The sequence below is a fragment of the Gopherus evgoodei genome, chromosome 15 (genome assembly GCF_007399415.2).
Source record: "Gopherus evgoodei ecotype Sinaloan lineage chromosome 15, rGopEvg1_v1.p, whole genome shotgun sequence".
Taxonomy (NCBI): domain Eukaryota; kingdom Metazoa; phylum Chordata; order Testudines; family Testudinidae; genus Gopherus; species Gopherus evgoodei.
In genome coordinates, this window is record NC_044336.1 from 9,374,350 (window position 1) to 9,396,146 (window position 21,797).

Consider the following 21,797-nt stretch of genomic DNA (forward strand, 5'->3'; position numbering starts at 1 on the left):
TGCAGGGGAGGATTCAAAAATTTGCACAAAAATTAAATTCTGTGTTTTGACCTGCCCTGTTGTTAAAAGAATCTGAAGTCAAGGAATTGCCACAGAGACAAGACCCTGGAATTTATGTTCAACTACCCTCCTCCCCCAGCCAGCCAGGTAGCTTTCCAAAGCTGTCAGCACTGATGTCAATGGGGCTCCAAAGATTTACTCCAGCTATGGATCAGGTCCATCCATTCTGAAAAGCAGGCATGGCGCGGGGGGACTCTCACTGCCCTTCCCAACCATTAGTGAATGGTTTTGGCTTTTGCCAAGCTCCCTTTACAAAAGACTAGGCCAAATTAGCACACAGCTGCTCCTGGAAAAGGCCGTCTTTGCAGGGGTCCTCCCCACACACACCTGCCCCATATGGCTCCTTATCTCTGTGCTCCGAAAGCTGCACTCAGTAATGATTCCTTAAGGCAAAGGGAAGTGGGGGGGAGAGGCTAGGTGACAGGTGGCAGGTTGAAAGATATCACTGAAGTGGAGAAAGCTGTCAGCCAGACTGCTAATTAGCATAAGGCCTCCTGCTAGGTGGGAGGGCCAGTGTGCTTCAGTCGGGCAGCCTGTCAGGAGAACAGGTTCAATTAGCCACAGAGGGAGGGGAGGTGCTAGGTTTGCTGTACAATTAGGAGCTGATGTCTTTTTCCCCTGGGAGGTTTCTGGTAACCCCCCAACCCCCGCTTTGGTTCTACAGAGGCTGAGTGTGAGGACAGGAGGTAGATAGGAAGCCCCTTTCCCAGCAGGTTTCTTCCTGTCCTCCCACACTTTAAAGGGATTGTATCATGGCACTGAGGGCTTGGGGCTTGGAGAACTGGCAGCTGCTCAGAAGGTCTCTGGGGGCATTAGAAGGCAGCCAGGGGACATCCTCAGTGTCTGGGTGTGCCTGCTCTCCCCCAGCTGATCACCTTCGTGCTCAACTGGTCTATTTAGTCTGGTATCAGATCTCCAGGAGTGGCTGTCATGATGTTTGCCTGACAAATTGAGCAACGCATAGACCATGTTCCCCCCACATCAAGAGAGGCAACTGGGTTACCCCCAGAAATCTCAGACCTGCTTATCTCCATCACTGACTTTGAAGTGCTCCCTTCTAGCTCCCAGCCCTGCTGCCTTTATCAAGTCACATTAATAGACTGTTTTCTCTCCATCTTTCTGTTAAGGGTTTTCCCTTCCCAGGAGCATTTCAAGACCTTTTTCTGTTGTGGGAGGAAGGTTCCTATGCAATTCCCTCTCCCCTATCCTGTAGGGCTGATCCCTTCTGTGCCCACTAACTCTACTAGTTCAGCCAGAGAGGACTGCTGGGGTGTGACATAAAATGCCAGATTCCTGAGAGAGGAAGCATGTTAACTCCACAGTTCTGCCACCCCAGAGAGTGGGTATCCAGCCTCTGACCCTCTGCATGGCAGCAACGTTGCCTGGTCACTGGGCTGGTGCTGAGTATGCCTTGGAGATGGTTTCATTTAATGAATATGCCCTCAGTTCTCTCTGACAGCAATTATAGCCACTGTGCAACCAACACAAAAAAGAAGAATCCAGCCTTCATTTCTTCCTGCTTTCCTTGCCCCTGCCTCCTCCTTTTAGTCTCTTTGTTCATCCTTCCTTCTTCTTTCCTCTCCCCTATTTCTCAAATGCCTCTGCATTCCCTGAGCAGGGAGTGAAGTAAAGTCACATCAGGACAACCCAGCTGTTGCTTTGCTGTGGAGCTGTGTGATGAGGTGAGGGGGCCTTGTTATAAATGCCGTGATTTCCGCCCTCCACACACACAATCTATTTTTGCTAAAATGAAGCTCTTTTGCTAATGAAATAATCTGACAGAAATGGAGAAAACACCAGCAAGAACTGGATGCTTTGAAGAGGGAGGGAGGAACAAAGCAAATGATAAACAGTTTGGTTTTCATGTGGCACTTTGACCTGGTTGTCTTATTCCATTACTGGAGACAGCACCTAAGCTTCCTGCTGAGGTAGCCCTCACAACAGAGTCAATATTACCCACATTCAGCCTTGACGTGACTCCACAGATACATCGGCCACAGAGGGTCTTGCAGGCACTCCAAGAACTACAGCATCAGGTCCTTCAGTATTGCAAATGTTAATGTACAGTATTACCATCACTGGTCTGACGGTGCAGCAACCTCCTGGTGGGACATGAACGTATTTCGTTCAATGGGAACAGCATACAAATAAAACAATTTTTTTTCTGGGCTTCCCTCCACCGCTCTGCCAGCGCTTCTCAGTCCTGACCTGCAGCACCCCTGCTAGTCCCATTCTGGGGGCCCGCACAGCTCTGCTGAAGCACCTCACTTGTGACATGCCCCACCTCCTGATACGCTAGCCCTGAGCTTCCACGCCACTCTGCGGATGCATCTTCAGTACTTCACTTCCTCTCCAGGCCCTGCTCCTCTAATGAGCAGGAATCCCCAGTGGTATCAAAGTTTACTACCTTTTTCCCCTGATGTGCTGTGATACCCCATAACTCGCAGGAGGCTTGTTTTTCATGTGGGAATGTGACCCAGATAGGAACCTCGGTCTCCACAGGCAAACATATTGACTCAGTGCTGGGGGGCACTTCCATACAAATTCCTTCCACTGTGACAGGCTTTCTGGTGGATTTCTTTATTTTTAATCCACACAGTAACTTACTTGCTGCCACAGCAGCAATGGCAGCTTTGTTGTGGGAGAAGAGTGCCCTCTTGTGGCACCATCTTCATTATAACTCCTCTTTTCCACTCTCCGCTCTTCCCCAGTTAGTCAGGATGTCCTTTGCACTCCCTGCCCTTGTTTGTCATTTCCCTGGGGCAAAGGGTAGGCTTTCCTTTTCCCTCGCCAGGCTTTTCCATCATCCTTGCTTTTATCGTTTATTTATACTGCTTTCCAAAATCGACGTATCCAGCAGGTCACGATTTTATCATTTGGATCCTTTTCTCTTTGAAATTCTCTTGTGTTTCCTTCCCCACATTTTCACTCTGTTCCAATCTCATTTTCTCTTTTATTTCCTCTGCTCCCAGTTTCCCCTCCACCCCCACCCACTCTGCTCACCCAAAACCTTCTCCCCCTGCTTTTTAACCTCTCCAATTCCCACTACACATCAAATTCACTTCTTTGTGCTGCTTCTGGATTCTCCCCTCCTTTGCACCATCATCACTCCATCAGCCCCAAGCCTTGCTTCTGCTGAGCTGCACTTGGTACAGGAGTTTGAGAGGTGAAGGCACCCTTTCTGCTCCCAGACTCCAAGCACTGGCTTGATCCCCTAGGTCTGGAGGTCCCGAGACCTCTATCTAAAGAAGAGGTGCAGCGGAGGAAGTTTACTACGGGTCTCATCTGCACTGCCTCTCTCTCTGCCTCCAGCTACAGCTGCAAGGACCACTGCTTGAGCTGTGAGAGCAGGTAGTTCAGGACTCCACTTTCAGTCAGTCCTGGCCTGTCAGCCAGGATGTAATGTTGGCTTTGTGAAATGGACACTTGCCGATAGGGATAGTACAGAGACCCAGACCCTCATCTACCTTCATAGACCACCAAGCAGACACTAGAGTCAGGCTGGCAGCCTAGGAGAGGAAGGTTATGGATTCCAGTACAGTCACCTGGAATATCCAGGCCCACAACATGAAGGGATTAAGAAATAAATCTCACACCCAGGATGTGAGTCATCCTGAAAACTCTTTCTCTGTTCAGTGGTGTTTATCCCAGGAACCAACCTCTATCAGTATCTGTATTTCCAGAGCTCTTTCCTTGGTTTTTATATGCAAGCCCTTTGTTCCTCACACTGTGCAAGGAATGCTTCACTGGCAGGGGACCATGAGGCCATGGGTGCTCACCCCCCACCCCCAGAGACAGGTAGTGTGGTATTTACCATTCATGCCGCTACGCTACATGGGGCGAATTACTTTGTGCTGAGTGTGAGGGCCCCCTAGAGAAATCAAGATGGCTTCCTCTTTGCCATGGTCCTGGCTGGGGCACGTCATAGGCTCCACATGCAGAAGCCAGTGATGCCAACTCTCATGATTTCATTGCGACTCTTGTGATTTTAGTGTTTCTCTTAAAGCCCCAGCTACTGGAAGCATGATTTGCATGAAAGCCTCAGCTTTTGTATACAAATAAAGACTTGTCTAGCCCTGTGGTTAGCAGAGTAAAGCTTGAAAATGTGAAGCAAGTGTACATGAAGCATTCAGAAACCAGAAGGTAAATGAAAAGAATTCAACTTTAAAAACATGATTTTTTTTAAGCCAGACTCATAATTTTTGAAGGTTTGTAGTTGGCAGAATGAGGAAACCCCATGTTTCCCCTAATTTACAATTACACCCCAATATCCCTGTATAGACCTGACCTCTCCCTCACCCCTCTGTCTGGAATAGGGGCAGGACAGGAAGGGAAGGCCAACGCAGATGATATCACAGCATATGTGGGAGCACTGTGCCTTGGGTTCACTAGCCTTAGTGGAGGAAGGGTGTGTCTTGTAAAATGGCTTTGCCTACATCAGCATGTGTGCAACAGTGGACTCACCGCTGGGGCTGCCCCTCACAGCTGGGCATGGGACAGCAGCTCTGTAGCGTCCCCACAAGTGGTCTTCCTCTTCTCATAACTCAGCACTGCAGCATGGTCATGGTTACTCTCACCTCTTCTGGGCTAATAGAGTCCAACAAATAATTCCTTGTCAGGTCTCTGGCTCCTGACTCTGGGCCCAGTGGTTTGGAGACACTTCTCTCCAGGCTCTGACCTGTCCTCATCCCCCTACATCAGAGGGGAACCACCCCACCCTTCCACTAGCTGGTAGGGGAATCCAGTCCCACGCTGGGTTCCAGTCCAGGGACCCTAAGACAAGCAGCCAAGGTCTGCTCCATCAGACACTTGCTGCCATCTCTCAGGACTCCTTCCTGCCATTAGCTTTTCTTTGGGTCTTTTTCACCAGCCTACTCCTGGGCTCTTTGTAACAAGCAACAACCTCCCAGGGCTTCCCCCTAGAGTCCTGGCTCTTGTGTCAAGGTCAACCACAGGAGCTTGCCCCAATCCTTTGTCTTCTAGGTATCTTCCCCCTTGCCCTGCAGGCCTCCCTGTTTCCCACAGCACCCTCCCCTCTCTAGGGCCAAGAGAGAAGCTGGATAATTCTTCCCTCATCCCCTGCAGCCCTTCACACTCCAGTCCCAGATACCCGTTAGGCTTCATGCCTCCAGCTTACTTCTGGCTCAGAACAACCTGCCCCCAGATACCCAGGCTTCCTCCTGACTCAGAACTCTCTAATTCTAGCCTCAGGCCTCTTTCTGCCTTTAGCCCAAGAGAGGAAACATTCAGCTACCCCTCTGCTGAGTATCCTCCCTAGTGTCTTTCCCACTACCCTGAGCTCCTTCCTTTATGAAGACCCAGCTCCCTGCCAGCTGGGCTTACTCACCAACTAGGCCTACCACCGATTCAGGTGCCACCCAGTGGCCTAACTGGGCTCAGGCTCCTGTTAATCCTTTCATTACCGGTGTGGGGTACACACTCCATCACACAGGGCTTCATACAGTATCAGGGTCATGGAGCAAAACATATCATGATGCTGGCCTGTGTGCTGGAGCAGCCTTATTGAAGTAGTGGTTTTCTAAGGGAATCCTGGGATTACTGTGTATAAAGCACCATATATTTGCATGGCTCCCTGCAACCACAGGATGCTCACACTGACCAATAGAATAAAGACACAGGACAACCGTTCAGGTGGAGAGATTTTTAATGAGGACAACAAGGTAGGCAGGTTTCAGGAAGAAGAGAGTTTGCGGGGGGTTTCAAGTATTGTTGGAAGGAGGTATTTGGAGGACAGGAAGTGGAGATTTATTCCAAATGTAAGTGAGAGCATGACTGAAGGTACAAAGCTGCCAGTGAGACAGACAGAAAAGGAGCCAGGAGAAGACAGGATAGGGAGTAGATGTGGGGGGGGGTAGAAATTCAGAGATTTAGACAGGAATAGGATTATTTAAAGGCATGAAGGCAAAGACAGAGCTTGGATTACATGCAGTATGAAATAGGAAGGCAGCACACATGGGGCTGGAGTGAAGGGCTGAAGTGTAAAAGAGAAAGGTGGTTTCATTAGAAGGCTAGATTAGGTAGAGAAGACTTGAGGGATTGAGAGGAAAAGAATTATAATATTTACTTATATAGCAATGTGCAATGCAGCACTCGCCCCCTCCCCTTTTTTACAATAGTGGGCAAGCATCTTTACCCCCATTTTACAGATTAATTAATGGAAGCACATAGATGCCCAAGGTCACCCATCAACTCAGGAACAGAACTCCTCCCTGCCAGTCTAGTGTTCTACCTAAGGTGCTTAAGCACTCATCGCCGTAGTCTCTGAGCATCTCATCATCTTTTGTGTGTTTATCCTCACAACACCCCTGAGAGGTAGGGCAAGGCTATTATCCCCATTCTACAGGTGGAGAACTGAGAAACAGAGACTGAGCGACTTGCCCAGCATCACACAAGGAGACTGTGGAGGTGTAGGCAAGTGAACACTGGTTCCCCCCCATACCCATGATAACACTCTAGCTGCTGGACCAGCCTGCCTGTCCATTGACCTACTCTGCCTCCAATGAGACCAGATGTAACAGAATGAAACTAAGCAAAAGAAATGTAGGCTGAACATTAGGAATATTATCCATATATGAGATCTTGACCTATTAGTGCCTGCTGCTCCTCTCACACAATGTGTACACCAGTGTAACTCCACTCCAGATCTCCAGCTGGGATAAACCATCATAGCTCCATTGAGTTCAACAGAGCTACGCTACCTGCAGATTTGGCCCATGGCTAACTTCCATAGAGTTACGCCTGGTTTATGCCACTGTAAGCAAGTGCAGAATCAGGTCCCTTGAAGCTGGAAAAATTTCCCAAGGGAATTGGTGGAATACCCATCATGTTGAAATAAGGTAAAATCCTATTGAACAAAGCATTCAAGAATATATAGCAGGAAACAATCTGCACGGACCCCTGGGAGTTGGATTACATGACTTAAAAAGGACTTTTCCATCTCTAAGGCATAGGAAGCTGACAACCAGCTTCGTTTATGGACCCTCTTATTAAAACCCCAGTAGCATGTATCCCCTTGCTGCCTCTGCTGCCACAATACTAATATTGATCTACAACCTAAGTACTGGCCAGTGCTTCCACCTCAGACACTAAACGTGTGTTGGAAGTAGCAGCTTCCTCTGAGGAAGAAGAAAAGGCAGAAGTCTTCTCATCAGCATCCCCTTCTTTGATTATTCTGATGGAGTTTTCTTTCTTCGAAAGCCAGAAAGCAGGGTACAGTGGCTCAGAAAATTCACACTCAAACTTGTGTATGAGAGTCATGGTGTCCGAAGTGACACCATAGAAGGACAAAGTGCCCTTGGGGAAGTCCAGATAGACCCCTATCCTGTTGAACATGTCTGTTTTCAGTGGGATCTCCACATCACTGTGCCATGCAGAGAACCCCTTGCCATGCCACTTGATGCTCCAGGAGAAGTTATTCCCTGAGATGCAGCTGTTGCTTTCTGATCCCTTCCGGTCAATGCTTTTGTACGTCATACCAATGTAAATGCCGGCTCCGCTTATTTCAACCTCAAAGTAGTAACGACCCATGTACAAGCTGTTGTCTGACAGCACCTGGCGCCAGTGCTCAAATCTTTCAGAGTGATCTGGGTAGGAGTGTTCCCAGGGTGTGGTGTTAGTCACTTTGTGGTTGTCCTCCAAGAGCCTGAGATATCTGTGGGCTGTGACTGGGTCAAAAGTTAACGGGCATGAGTCTAAATAGAAAAGAAAATTGTTACTGAAATGGCTAAGGAGGCCTCTCCAGTGGACACTCTCCATGTTGGTTAGCCCAAGATATGAGCTATGGATCCTACTCCACTACTACACACACTCCATTATCTGAGCATCACTGGGCAACTGAATACCTTTGTATAGTCCAAGCAATTTTCACCGGGATTGAAAGAAGCTACGGCCATGCTCATGTTTCAGCCGATAACAATTAAGACAACTAAAATACAGATAATCCAAGATAAACTACAAAACCAGATCACTCTCTAGAAACTTCTTCCAAAGTTCCATTCCTCTCTCCCCCAGAGCCTCATCTGCTTTAGAGTCGTTAATTCCAATACTTACACTTGAGGAAGTCACTCCTAGTCTCTGGATCTGGAGCCGATATGCGGTGCCTGGATGGTACAATTGCAGACACCATTGTTTTGATCCCACAGTCCTCTTCAACAACAAAAAGACAATTAGCATTCCCAGAACCAATCCTGCGAGTTTGTTCAAGGTGGGATACCAATAGCACAGGGGAATGGAATTGCTGTCTTACAGAGGGATAGAATATAAGAATGGCCATACTGGGGCAGACCAATGGTCCCTCTAGCCCAGTTTCCTGTCTTCCAGCAGTGGCTGGTGTGAGATGTTTCAGAGGGAGTGAACAGACCAGGGGAATTAGCAAGCGATCCATCCCCCTCATTCAGTCCCAGCTTCTGGCAGTCAGAGGTTTAGGGACACCCAGAGCATGGTGTTGTGTCCCTGACTATCTTGGCTAATAGCTATTGATGGATCTATCCTTCATGAAGTTATTTCATTTTTTTTTTTTGAGTCTGGTTATACTTTTGGCCTTCACAACATCCCCTGGCAATGAGTTCCACAGGTGGACTGTGCGTTGTGTGAAGATCTGTTCTATTACATTGTTATCAGGATTAAGAACCAGCAGTCTGGTTCCACAGGCATTTAATTTGAACAAATAGTTTCGTGAGCACACAAAGACATTGGGCCCAATTCTGATCTCTCACTGTTAACTCCATCCTTTGACTCTCTGCATTTTGGGGTCAGAGCAGCGGAACAGACCCTACCAGAACAGGACCTGGAATGGAGCCTCTAGGCATTACTGCAGTGGTTTTCATTTGCAGACCCCTAAACACTTTCAGATGGAGGTGCAGATCCCTTTGGAAATTTTAGACAGTCTGACCCCCCCGAGGTCCACAGGCCACAGGTTGAAAACCACTGCACTGCTTTAACAGAAACGACAATCAATAATAATGTCAGTGTGAAGCTGGCATGGGTGAGATCAGGATGAGGCCCACTGAATCCTGGCCTCCTGGGACTTTGTGTAAGCAGTAAGGGGAAACATGGTGTAGAAGAGTCAAGCACAAAATGTCACCTGCTGAGCCCTTCTAGGTGGCTTGCAGAGCTACATCTGTCTCAACTATGGCTAGAGAATACTCCTGGTAAATTACTCCAGCCTAAAGGCAGTAGAAGGGCTGAAGAGCGGATTGGGTAGCTTAGTGCCTCAAATGCATGAAAAGGGCTGCACTTAACCCCACATCTCCTCAGACATGCCTAGTCTTGGTGCCTGCCTTGCCTCTTGCGCTCAAGTGTTAGGGAGTAGGGATGAGGTGCGGTTGAGACTTATTCAGTGCAATGGACAATGCCTGGTGCTTGATTGAATTTGTGCAGGCGCATGCATAGCAGAGTGCAACAACCTCACAGTTCCTGCTGCACACCACCCTAGGAAGGGCACTCATGGCTGGTGTGGCACAGTCCAGGACATTTTTAGGGCTTCATGATGTCTCTCTGATCAGCTAAACTCAAAACACAAGACTCATTCTGTACCCTAGGCAGCTGCTTCATGTCCTTCCTTGCCAGGTGTTTCTCGGGCATAAACCCAACCATACTCAAGTATGCAGAAATGGGAGGGAGAGCAAACCCAGAGGAGAACAGAATCAAACTGCAAAGCAACAGGTGGAGATGAGAGTAGTCAGGGCTGCAGGACAGTCCCAATAAAAGTCTTTCATTCAGGGAGCGTCAATGAACAGCAAGATAGAAAACAGGAGAGACGAGAAGATAAGAAATCAGCAACAGCTATCAGGTTGTCCCACTAAAGGGCAGGACTGAAATCACGGGGGAATGGGAGAAGCAATAGCTTGAGATGACAGAGGTAAATTTCTCTGCTGGGGCTAGGATGGTCATCACCAGCCCTATGCCACTGTATGAGGGAATCTCCATGTAACTGGTTAAGCTGGCTTTCTGGCTGCTTTGCACTGCCGGAGTGTCACCAAACAGCCAGCTCATGGGAGGATAATTGTGGGCAATGTTTATAGAGCATTTGGAGATCACTGGATGGACAGCAGTAGAGAAGGACAAAGTATTATTATTAAATTGCAGTGTTCATTGATTCCAGGGGAAAAAACAACACATTTGCTGTAAATGCTACAACTCATATGGAGTTAAAACCAGCTAAATCACTGCGGATTCCACATCTCCCTCATCTGTCTGTATGTTTCTCAAGGAAATAACTTCAGTTCCCAGGTGGCTGAGTTGATTCACACTGGGAAAGAGCCTGGGTTTCCTTGCTGTCACCTCCAGCTCATACCTGACTTTGTGTCAAGACTGCCAGCAAGGCAGGATTGATGCTGTGGCCTCCATACAGCACTAGCACCTAATAGAAAATAGCTTTTGCTTTGCTGGGGAAAACAGGAGTGACTACATATAAACAAGTGGAATAGCGGAGAGCGAGCTGATAATGTTAATGCATGGGAGGGTGAAGAATTCAGCTGGATCCTGTCAGACTCATATTGCTTATCAGATTTCTATTGTGGACTTAAAAGGCGTTAGGATGCAACCCAGGTAATATCCAGGCCTTTTCACATAGTAAATCATTAACTGCTGATTGCGGTGGGTTGCTCATTTGAAAGACAGACTGGGACAAAGTTAAATAGTGAGGGGAGGGGGAAATACCTGGAAGGTTTATACATTCTGCTTGCTCTCTTTTCTAATCACAGTATTGTGCTTAAATAGACACATCACCCCCAACCAGGAGCAGCGCCAGGGTTTCTGGCACCCTAGGCAGAATTCAGGGGGCTACATTTTGTGCGCTCCCCATGGGGCGTGCGGGAGCTTCCGGTTCCACTTCCATCGCGCCGCCGAAGAAGGACCCTCCGCCGAAATGCCGCAGGCGATGGCGGCAGTCATTGAGCTGCTCAATTGCCGGCCGCTGTTTTCCACGGCGCGTCGGCAGAAGCTCCTTCTTCGGCGGTTCGACAGGAGCAGAACCGGAAGCTCCCATGCGCCCCGTGGGGAGTGCACAAAATGTCGCCCCCCGAATCCTGGTGCCTTAGGCGACTGCCTAGGGTCGCCTAATGGAAGCACTGGCCCTGCCCCTAACACGCACACCCCTTAATCAACCCACTTTCCCCTCATGCTTGGACATACAGTAAAATCACAAGCTTTACATCACAATCTGTTACCATAGGAATCAGTGTGTGATGTTGCAAATCCAGCATGATGATCTCATTGCAGACAGGAAGGATTGTCTGGTGGATTCTATTCGTGACTCTGCCACTGTGACCTTGGGATTGACAATTCCTAGGGGCCTGGGAAGCATGCATTTTATCAGGGCCTCGCTTTTGCCATTTGGTGATAGCACTAAAGTGTTCGTACACACACACGGAGAGCTGTGCAAACGTACATTTAAACAGCTGCAAGGCAGAGGATGAGACTCACCTTCCTTTGAAAACTCCTGGAGCTTTTCCTTATAGGTGGTTTGTACAAGCTGTAGCAAGTGTTCTGTTGACTCTGAGATGACCCTTCTGATCCCTGACAGTTTATCTTTGAGTCCAATATAAATACTGGGAAGCGCATCATCCCCTGTGTTCTTCTTGAGCTCACAATATTCCTGCCAAAAAAAAATTCTATTTTTGCTCATTTTCCTCAGATATTTGGCTGTTTTTGTACCAGATCCATCTCACCATGAAGTTACTAGCAAAATCCCAATTGACTTTAGTGGTATCAGACTCTGACCCTTAACATTCCATTGCAGCCCTGAAGAACTTAAACTCAGCTGATACAGGAACCTGTATTTTGGGAGATATTTAAGATCAGCTGAATATGAAGTTCACCAGATAAACTTTATGATTGTAAAGCTAAAACCAAGGAACAGCAATCTCCAGACCTCACTACAAGCTTCCCTGTACTTGAGGGCATTAGAAAAAGACGACCATGGTCATAAAATAAGGAAGGAAACAACACACCAACCATTTATAATGAAATGACAATGTTGTTGGCTGTAGGCTAATAATGTATCTCAGCCAGTTCCAGAGAGAATGAAGAGAAGTCTTTGCCTTACACCTTTATCTCTAGAAGTTGCTAAGTTCTATCATCTTCACCCAGGAGCTTTGCACAGTTTAGACTCAAACAAGGTGGCCTTTAGAGGTCTGAAACATTTTCCTTCTTTAAAAACAAAGATGAAAAAAATCTCCCTTTCTCTCTCTTCCTAGAAGATTTCAGAGCACTTTATGGCTGGGAGGTGCTTTTGACAATCCCAGTCTTACACTCCACAGCCTAGGGAGGGCCAATCAGTTCTGAATTTGGAGTCAGAGTCTCCGTTTCAGGTTACAGGAGATGTTCTAAGGAGGCTTGGCACCATTTTTCAGTTATAAAATGGCACAATGCAGTCTAATCGTACTGCACACTTGACCTGAACACCTCAAACCAAACACTAATCTACAGACACACCATCCCCCGGGTCTTTATAATGGAAAGGCCTTGTCCATCATGGTACCTTAAGAAACAGGATGTCACTGGTGTAGAGGGCCATCTTCTCCAGCCTGAGTTTATTCTCTTCCATGACAGCACGCTTGTGCTCCAGATGGATCTTAATCCCGTTGGCTTGATTCACCGCCACACGCTCCTTCTCCTCTAGAAATGCCAAAACATCCGAGTGGGCCATCTTGACGGCTTCCAACAGCTCCCCAAACTGCCCCGACACCAGGCTTTTCACTTCGGAGATAGAACTCTACAGGGACAAGAGCCACCGCGGTTGACTTTTCCAACCAGCCTTGCTGTGTCACCACTGCACCTTCCTGGCAAATGCATCAGGATGTGCAAACAACATTTTCTAATCACTGTGGAGATGCCTCCACAGCACAAAGACAGTGGCAGCAACAGCTAATCAGTGAATCCAAACCAAGGACTGGAACCCACGGCCCCATTTCCAGCAGATCGTGGTCTCTTCCCCTATTCCCAAACACACCTCCACAAATGCACATACACATGCCCTGAGAGCAGTTGAGGGCTCTTGGGTTTTGACTGAATGAGGGTCATAGCCAGGGAAATACCTGTCTGTGACAGAAGGGTTAAGTGAACTTGACCTGTGGAACCCCTGTAAGGGTAACCTGCAATCCCAATCAAAGTTGCAGCAGGTGTTGAGCTGATGCAGGAAGGGGATGACATTTCTTTTCAGAACAGAGAATTGGAAGCATGAAGGAAGCATGCCCATGTAGCACTGTGTCTTCCCTTTCATTGTGTTATGGGACTAGATCACAGTAGACCATAGGCCTGAACCAGTTATGCATTGCCCAGCTCCTGGTTATGGGGGGATTTGACACCAGCAACCCAACAGCAAGCCTTCTGAATGAGTAAGGCGCAGTGCTGAGACCCCAGTTAATCCCCATCATTTCTTTATAAGTCAGCATGGAAAGATTAGATTTGTACTGGTAGGTTTCAGTAAAGATCGATTTCGCTGTACACACCCAAACCAGCGAAAAAATATTTCCATCAACAATAATCAAAATTCACAGACAGGCACAGCAAGAAACATGCTGCCTGAGCACTTGGCAGAGTTTAAGTTGAGGATAGTGACTTTGGCTATTTTGACATGTGATGCTGACCATTTGTGTGGTAATGGTTATCAAGCTTTCATTTGTTGAATTTCAACATGCACTGTCCTGAAATAATTATTGTTTGACCTCCTCATTGGCTGACACTCCCATAACTTCCCACAACTGTAAACGTTTAAATGAATAAAAAATAAAAATGCTTAAAAATAGATCTGAACACAGTCTGCTGAAATGATAAAATAAAAATAAAATTCTTCCAAGCCTATTTATAAGGCTGGTGGCCAAGTTACAAAGCATTGAGACTTGCTGTGGAGGATTGGGGAGTTGGGGTCGGGGTCTCTCAAAGTACCAACAGAGAGGGGAGAAAATTCACAGGAGGAATACCTCTGTTCCCACATTGAGCTTCCCATGTGACAAAGCACAGTGCACACAGAAACAGACATCGAAGCACTTCCACTGGATAACTGAGAAGGTAATACAGTGAGAAAACAAACAGGATCCCTTCTCATTATTGAAGTAGGACAGGTATTGTGTGTAACAGAGGATGCAGCCTCACCTGCTCTGGGGTTGGAGCCCTGCTGCTGGAAATGGAAATAAGGCATAACTTCAATGAATCACAGGGTAAAATTCTGCCCTGATTTCTACTCAACAATCCCTGGGGGGAAAGTACCATGTGGTCTCATGGAGAGGTTACAGGATCTCTCCAGCAAGATGGCTACAACCAGGTTGACTTGGATCCACTCCACACTTCCTTATAAATCAAACAAAAAACCCTCATTCTCCCAGATTATCAGAGTTGAGGACCAGATCCTCAAAGTATTTAAACACCTACCTCCCATTTCAGCTCTGACTGCCTAAAAAGAGGCGAGTCAGAGCCAGTGGCAGTGGAAGGTTGATCTGAAAATTCATCCAGAAATAGAAACTGGACTCAAACCAGCAAATTATCTAACAGAGGCTATCAGGAGGTAACAATTTTCCCCTAGATTTGAAGCAGCCACCTAGAAATGAAGGGTTTCATATCTCATCAGCCATGTCCTGAGGTTTGGTTCTGGAATTACCATGAATTGCCATGCAGAAAAGAAATATCAGAACAGTGCTATCCAGGGAAGCAGCTGTGGAGGCTGTCCCATGCAGTGAAGTCTGTGGGTTTACGTGAGTATTATTGCACCAGCACAGGACAATTTCAGGAGGGTAACAATTAATACAATTAGTCACCTTTTCTAACTCTTTAAACACGACACTGCTCTTTGGAAGCCCTGTGGAGATGACAGTCACCAAAGATGCCTCACACAGACAGCTGGATGATATCCACAAACAGAAGCCAGCACAAAGCTGATCCTGCCCTGGAATACTAAATCTTTTGGCACTTGCAAGTGTTCCCTCACGAGATGAGCAAACCCATTCGCTTAAAGGCAAAGGAGCCCAAAAATCTCCCCCTCAATTCAAAACAAGCCTGAAATTTGGTGAAGTTTTTCAGCGTTTGACAGTGGTGCATTTTAATTGTCATGTGGCCTCTGGACATCCTGATTCTACCCAGGCTAAAACCACAATGTCTTTTTATAGTCACTTTTCAGGTTAGAACTGCACTTCAGGGCTGGAGGTGAGCTTGAGCTGTGACATTGAGATGTGATTTGAATTTGTCCAAAGAATTTGGAATTCAGTATCTCAGCATAACCGCCAGGTGAATGTTTGTTACAGGCCCCTTTCTGTGTGCAATACACAGAGGAAATGTGTTAGTTTACAGCCCCATGTAGGGAGCTTTAGTTGAGCTATTGCAGCTCTCTGAGCTCCCAGTTCAATCTTTGGTGTCAAGCTGTTTTTTATGTAATAGTTAATGGGCTCAATTCTCAGTTGTGTAAATCTCTCTCTCTGAGGTAGATATCTGGCCCCCATTATTATCATGTCTGAGCACCTCACAATTTTTAACATATTGCTCCTCACAACACCTGAGAGGCAGGGCAGTGTGATCCTCCCTATTGTACAGGTGGGAAGCAGATCCAGAGGGAGACAAAATGATATGCCCAAGGTCACACAGAAAGACTGTAGCAGAGCAGGGAATTGAACCCAAGTCTCGGGGGAGTGTCCTACCCACTCTTCCATCCAACCTGCCCCATTAGCATGTTTTTGTCCTGCTTCTCAGGGTTTTTAATGGAATGTGAGTAGCGGCTTGTGACCAGAGAGGGGAGAGCATGCCAGTGGCATGGAACAGGCATGGAGATGTCTGCGGATGACAGAGACATGGAGGCTGCATACACTTCACACATACAGGAGTGTAAGACCATTATCCAGGCTCCCATTAAATATCATACAACCATTTTCATGCCATTACTATGGGTTCAGTTTAATCTGAGGAGAAGAAATAACCCAAGTTCTGTCCTTACCACTATAGACTGTGTATTATTCTGCAACTTGACAATTGCGTTTTCAGCAGACTTCAGTTTCCAGTCATACTCTGCTTGGGTCTGCACAAGTTCACTCTGTGAATGGATGAAGCAGGTGTTAACAATCCACTCTTTCAGTGATCAGATAGGATAGCAGAGAGGGGGTGTTTTGTGAAACTCTATAACTGATTTTTGGTAACCAAAAGCAGCCAGCTGGAACCCGTGCCACTTCACACAGAAAAGAGCAGGGCTCACAACACTCTTGACATTTTTATTAGCGTCTGTCTGATCTGGGGAGTGTGTTATTTTTTCCAGCGACACAATAAATTGGAAAATGCTGTCTTTGCAGCTCCTGCTATCTTCAGTGCCTGGGAAAGCCTCTGACAGCGACAGAATCAGCAAATAAAACATCCTTGGTCACACATGGCTGCAGTAACTAAGCCCAAAGAAGGTTAGTCATCCAGAGCAGTGGAAGGGAAATGTCAGAATCCAAATCAATGAGTGGGGAAAATACAAGAGCCTGGGGTTTGGATTTTGCCTTGATCTTTCATACAAAGACTAGGAACAGCTGGAGCGGTTAACAAATGTAAAACCAATCCATCCACCCCACCCAAATCTTGGAACATTTCTAGACTCAAATTTGAAGCAAAAATTTTCAAGGTTCTGAAAGAAGTTTCCCTCTCACTTCTAGGGTCTGAGGCTGCTCTCATTTATACTGGTTTTCACACTTGTTTAACTCCATTGACTTCAGTGGAGTTACTCCAGATTTACATCCATGTAGCTGAGAGAAGACCCAAGATCTTCTCTCAGCTACACATGGACTTGAGTCAGAATTCTAAAAATCTCACAAAAAAGGCTGTTCTCATGACTTTTCCAGAGCAATTTTGAAGAGCCCATAGATTCAGAGAAGGAGCCAAAATTTGGTTTATCCAGACCAATTCTAAACTCTAAATCTTCTGCAGTTCAGCCAGGACTAACAAAAACAAGAAAGTCTGATTAGTTTAATGAAATGTATACTTACCTGTGGAACTCTCTGCCACAAGATACCAAAGACAAAAGCTTAGTTAAATTCAAAAGAGCATTAGATATCTATAAATAAGACCATCTGCAGTTGTGTGAGATTACTCAGCACTCAGAAGTTCCCACTGGTTCCAATGGGAGGTGTTAGGCACTTTTGAAAGTGTGACCTCTTCACTTAGGTGCCTAGATGGGATCTGAGCTCAACTGGAAATCTGATCCTATATGCCTGCAACAAAGCTGACCATTCCTCAAAGAGTACCCTGGGCAACTCAGAATTTGGTACCCCAACAAAATAAGCAATAGGGATTATTCATCAATGCATCCTAGCCTTTGGTACTTTGAGTGTCTGCCAGGCCCTAAGCATCAAAAGAGAAATATATTCCACAGCACATTCCAGGCCATGGATTTTGTCTTTGTTGCAACCAGTCCCCAGGAGGAATGGTATTGAGTGTGTGAATGGTATTGAGATTTGGGAGGCTTTAGATAAAGGAAGAGCAGGGAAAGAACTGCTGACTGCAGGATAACAGAAAAGGGTTAAATTCAGACTGGCTCTGAACCCTTTGAAGTCAATGGTGGAAAAGGGGAGCAGGAGAAGGGGGTTGGCGCTTGGGGCTGCTAACTAGAAACCTCTAACTTCAAGAATAGACACTGGCTGTCAGATCCCAGGATGGCATGTCAGAACAAGAGGAAAGGTTACTTCATAGATGCAGTAAGGACAACTGGGAACCATTTCTCCACCCAGTATCCAAGCTATGATTCACTGCAGCTTCCAGGACATATACTTTACTCACAGCAACGGCCTAGTCACCAAGGGTGGATACAAAGCGGGAGAGGAGAGAGGCTCATCAGGCAGAATCAAACGGGAAAATGGGTTCCCTTACCCACAAGTCCAATCCTTCCTCATGCAAGCTGACTTGTATTAGTAAGGATGACACCTACAAGTAGGGACTGCAGGATCATGCCCCTTCCCCGACTTATCCACCTAAATGTGTCATAGGGCAAATTTATCAAAAGCACCTAAGTAACTTGGGGCCATAGGTCATAGTTTCAAAAGTGATTCATGGCCAGGTTTTGAAAGGCATTCAGGCACCTAAAGAGACAGGTAGGTGCTTAGTGGAATTTTCAAAAGCACCCAGGCACTGAACTCCCACTGAAATCCCTGCAAACACCTAAGTGCATCTTTAGGCCCCTAGATACCTTTTAAAATTGGGCCCTAGGTCACTTTTGAAAATGGGACTTGGGCTCCTGAATCCCGTAGGTCCTTTAGAAAATTTAACCCATAACAAAAAGACCAGATTACTAACATGAAATAGCCCATTTGATTCTCACATACCATACCAAAGCCAGGTTGGTTGAGGGGGACAGGTTATAGGCACAACTAGAATTCCCTTTATAAAGCTTATACCACTGAGACACACCATTGGCTCATTTTAAATTAGGAAACCTTTAGCCCATTCACAGCTAAATCAACAGCATTTTTAACAAACCTTCCCATGCAGGTACTGGCAACAGCTACCTGCTCCTGGAATGGAGCCCATTTCCCCCCAGCTGGGAGTGGGAAGGGAAGGTAAACACAAGCTGCAAAGGGCACAGATTTGTATCTCACTCAGGGCTTGTCTACATCAGAAAGTTGCAGCGCTGGTGAGGGAGTTACAGCGAAGAAAAACTCCATGTGCAGGGTAAATACTGTATGCCCAGACTCCTCAAACCAGAGTCTTTCAGTGCTACACACTACACAGTGGTGCGCTCTAGGGTCAAATCCTGGAGCCTTTACTCCTTACTAAGTCAGCGGGCCTGACATCCCATCCCAGGGTTTCACTCCTTTGTGACTCTGTTAAGCCCAATTCTGAGCTCAGAATCAGAACAGTAGCCATTTATACCCACCTAGCACTGGGAGAAGTAGTGACACACGATCTCAAGCCCTGGAGAATCAGGCCCATTGATGTTAATGGGATTACTTCTGCTTTACACCACTGTGAGTGGCGGTTTTGACAGGGTAGATCCTGAGAAAAGACTTGAGGATTTGTCCCACAGCCAGGGACAACAAATCCCTCTTTGCTCATTAATGAAACCAAAAGCAGCTTCAATCAGGAGTAAACCCACTGACGTCAACAGCGTAAGACCAGTGTATAAAGGCTGTGAGTGAGAAGGCCCTGGGCCCCACCTTGCCTCTATGCCCCTCTGCATCCTGGATCACTCTGTACCCCCAATGAACACCAATAAATACCAGGCAGTGACACACCTCATTGTCCTTCCTGGCTGTCTCACAGGTGAGCGAGTTGTGCCCCTTGTGCTCTTCGGCCAGGCACTCCTCACAGACACACACCAGGTCAGTCTGGCAGAACCACCCCAAGTGGCCTTTGTGAGTCTCACAGGTCTGCAGGTCAATGTCCTTTGCGGGGTCCATCAGCTTGTGGCTCCGCAGCTTGCTGTTCTCCAGGTGAGGCCGGAGGTGGTCCTCGCAGTAATTCACCATGCAGGTCAAACAGGACTTCACTGCCAGGACCTTCTGGGCCATGCAGAAGTCGCACAGGATTTCTTGCCCATCCTCCAGACTGTTCTCCTGCTCCAGAAGGCCAGGCTGGCCCATTGCCATCTCAGAGCCATTTACAATCAAACTGCGCTGCAGGTCAGGTCCTGGGCTAGTCGCTTCTGGGCTTTCGCGGCCATTCAACTCTTCACCCTCAGTTTTCTCACCTGAGAAGTCATTGCCCTCACAGACCTGATGCCCTTTCGCCTTAGTGACAGGGCTACCTAGTACCAATTCCTGGGGCAGCCCTTCTGGAGCAGCGGGGCCACAGTCAGCCATTTCTGAGCTCCTCTGCCTTCCAAGTACACACACTGTAACTGCACAGCGCAGGAGGAATGAAAGAAAGTGACACACCTAAACTCACCCAACTGCCTGCAGCTGTTAACTCTTTCCAGCCTTCCAGGAAGTAGGAGTGCAATCAGAGCCAAGTTTGTTCTGGGAATGACAGGCTGTGTGAGCTGTAGATAAACGCTGCTCCTTACAGCTGTCAATCTTGTCTCTGTCCCTCTGTCTCATATCTACAACCTTCCATCTGGACTTGCTGTCCTCTGTACGTCCAGTTGGGGGTGGCTGGAAAGTTGCTTTTTCACCCAAATGGAAATTTCAGATTTTCATCAGGAACCAAGAAAAATTCAGCTGAAAACCTCTGAAAATAAACAAAAATTTGGTTTTGGGGTTTCCAACAAAAAATCAAAAATTTTCAAGGAAAGGTGACCCTTTCTGCAGAAACTTTCATTTTGTCACATGCCCCTATTCCCAATGAAAAAAAGTGTTGATGGAAAATTTTCAACCAGCTCTTCCTATAGCCTGAGAAAATGTACTATTAATAGTGAGCAAACCCTAGCATTATTCCATGGCACAACTGTTGAAGGGTCTAAATCTTGATGCCCTGATGAGTTTTTTATTCAAATGGAATTGTGACTGAGCCAGGATTGACTAAAATCTGAGTGAGACTGTCAGGATTTGGCCCATCAATCATATTTAATACTTGTAGGTAGGCACTTTTCATCTTGCAACCACTGAACTAGTTCTCTCTGAGAGGCAGAGTTTGAGGTAGAGATTATTTAAATCCACATGCCCTTTGGAATCTTTCTGCACAAAATATTAGCTCGTGTCCTTCATTTTGGCTTTTAGACCCGCCTTTGCTCATGGGCAACACAGCCAATACAGTTTAAGTCCCAGTTTTATCATGTGAGCACTGGAGGAATTTGCTGCACTAAATGCAGATTTTTTTCCTGTGTTCCCCTTCCTCTGTTCAGAAAGGCAAGGCTGAAAAAAGTGAAACTGGTTCTTCCAGCTGATAGTGAAGTTGTGAAATAAGGGAACTTCCACTCAGGTACCATCCCTTTTTTGGCATGGAGGAAGAAGATGGTGATAGGCATTTTTGGTGATTCCAGGATGGTTAGCATCATGCATCTATATCTGAGGCAAAACTATTCAGGGGGTTGGGGGGTTATCCTTTGCTATTGTAAAAGACTCATAGACTTTAAGGTCAGAAGAGACCATCATGATCATCTAGTTTGACTTGCACATTGCAGGCCACAGCACCTCACCCACAGTACCGGGTTTACCATGGCGCCAGTGGCGCTGGGCCAACAATCAGCAGGGGCCCTGGCCAGCCAGCCTGATCTTCTGACTGGCTCAGCCGGCCAGGAAAGCTGCCCCCACCCCTGCTCCGTTCCACCTCTTCCTCATGGCCCCTGCCCCTGTCCCGCCTCTTCCCACCCCTGCTCCAGCCCAGCCCAGCCCCGCACCCACTCCACCCCTTCCCCCCATGCCCCCGCCTCTAAGCTATGCATCCTGGGGGACTGCAGCAGGGGTCGGGCCTGCCCTGCAATCACCACGCATCAGGAAGTGGAGCGACCCAGCCCCAGCCCGCTCTGCCGGTGAGTGCTGGGGGTTGGTTTCCCCCCTGCCCTCCAAGCCTGGGAGGAGACGGAGCAGTAGGGAAGGGGCATGGGATGGTGAAGAGGAGGGTGCGGGGGAAAAAGGCAGTGGGGACAAGAGGAGATGGGGCAGGAGAAGTGGAGGCGGGGGGAAGTTGTAGCCCAGCATGCGGCATCCCCTTGGCAGAAGCTGGGGCTTCCCTGTTAAGCAGGCCCATCATACCCTCACCCTGACTCTGACAAACCCCACCTCCCCTGTATCTGTACCACCCCGATGAGCCTCCCCAAGACACCCTCCCCATTGAGCCCCAACCTCCTGCACCTGGACCCCCACCCAAATGAACCCCATCTCCCCTGCACC

At 47.4% G+C, this 21,797-nt stretch overlaps 1 protein-coding gene across 2 annotated transcripts; it reads right to left on the bottom strand.

Annotated features, from left to right (window-relative positions):
- Positions 1-5,707: 5,707 nt before the first annotated feature.
- Positions 5,708-19,925, bottom strand: TRIM16 (tripartite motif containing 16). Of its 2 annotated transcripts, XM_030534470.1 has the most exons (6): positions 19,263-19,924; positions 16,001-16,096; positions 12,563-12,796; positions 11,506-11,677; positions 8,131-8,226; positions 5,708-7,772 (listed from the first exon to the last, which is right to left on the bottom strand). In XM_030534470.1, exons 1-6 carry the CDS (start codon positions 19,827-19,829, stop codon positions 7,135-7,137), a joined length of 1,803 nt encoding a protein of 600 aa, XP_030390330.1. In that variant the 5' UTR covers positions 19,830-19,924; the 3' UTR covers positions 5,708-7,134. The 2 variants fall into 2 exon arrangements, with proteins under 2 accessions (XP_030390330.1, XP_030390331.1); XM_030534471.1 differs by lacking the exon at positions 16,001-16,096 and having other exon boundaries at positions 19,263-19,925.
- Between the last annotated feature and the right edge of the window lie 1,872 nt (positions 19,926-21,797).

Excerpts from the sequence above, each read along its gene's own strand:
- TRIM16 (XM_030534470.1), bottom strand. The coding sequence starts at position 19,829 with ATGGCTGACTGTGGCCCCGCTGCTCCAGAAGGGCTGCCCCAGGAATTG. Across the intron at positions 11,678-12,562 it reads GTGACATCCTGTTTCTTAAG|GAATATTGTGAGCTCAAGAA; the intron begins GTACCATGATGG and ends TTTTTTTGGCAG. Across the intron at positions 8,227-11,505 it reads CCAGGAGTTTTCAAAGGAAG|AGGACTGTGGGATCAAAACA; the intron begins GTGAGTCTCATC and ends TTGTTGTTGAAG.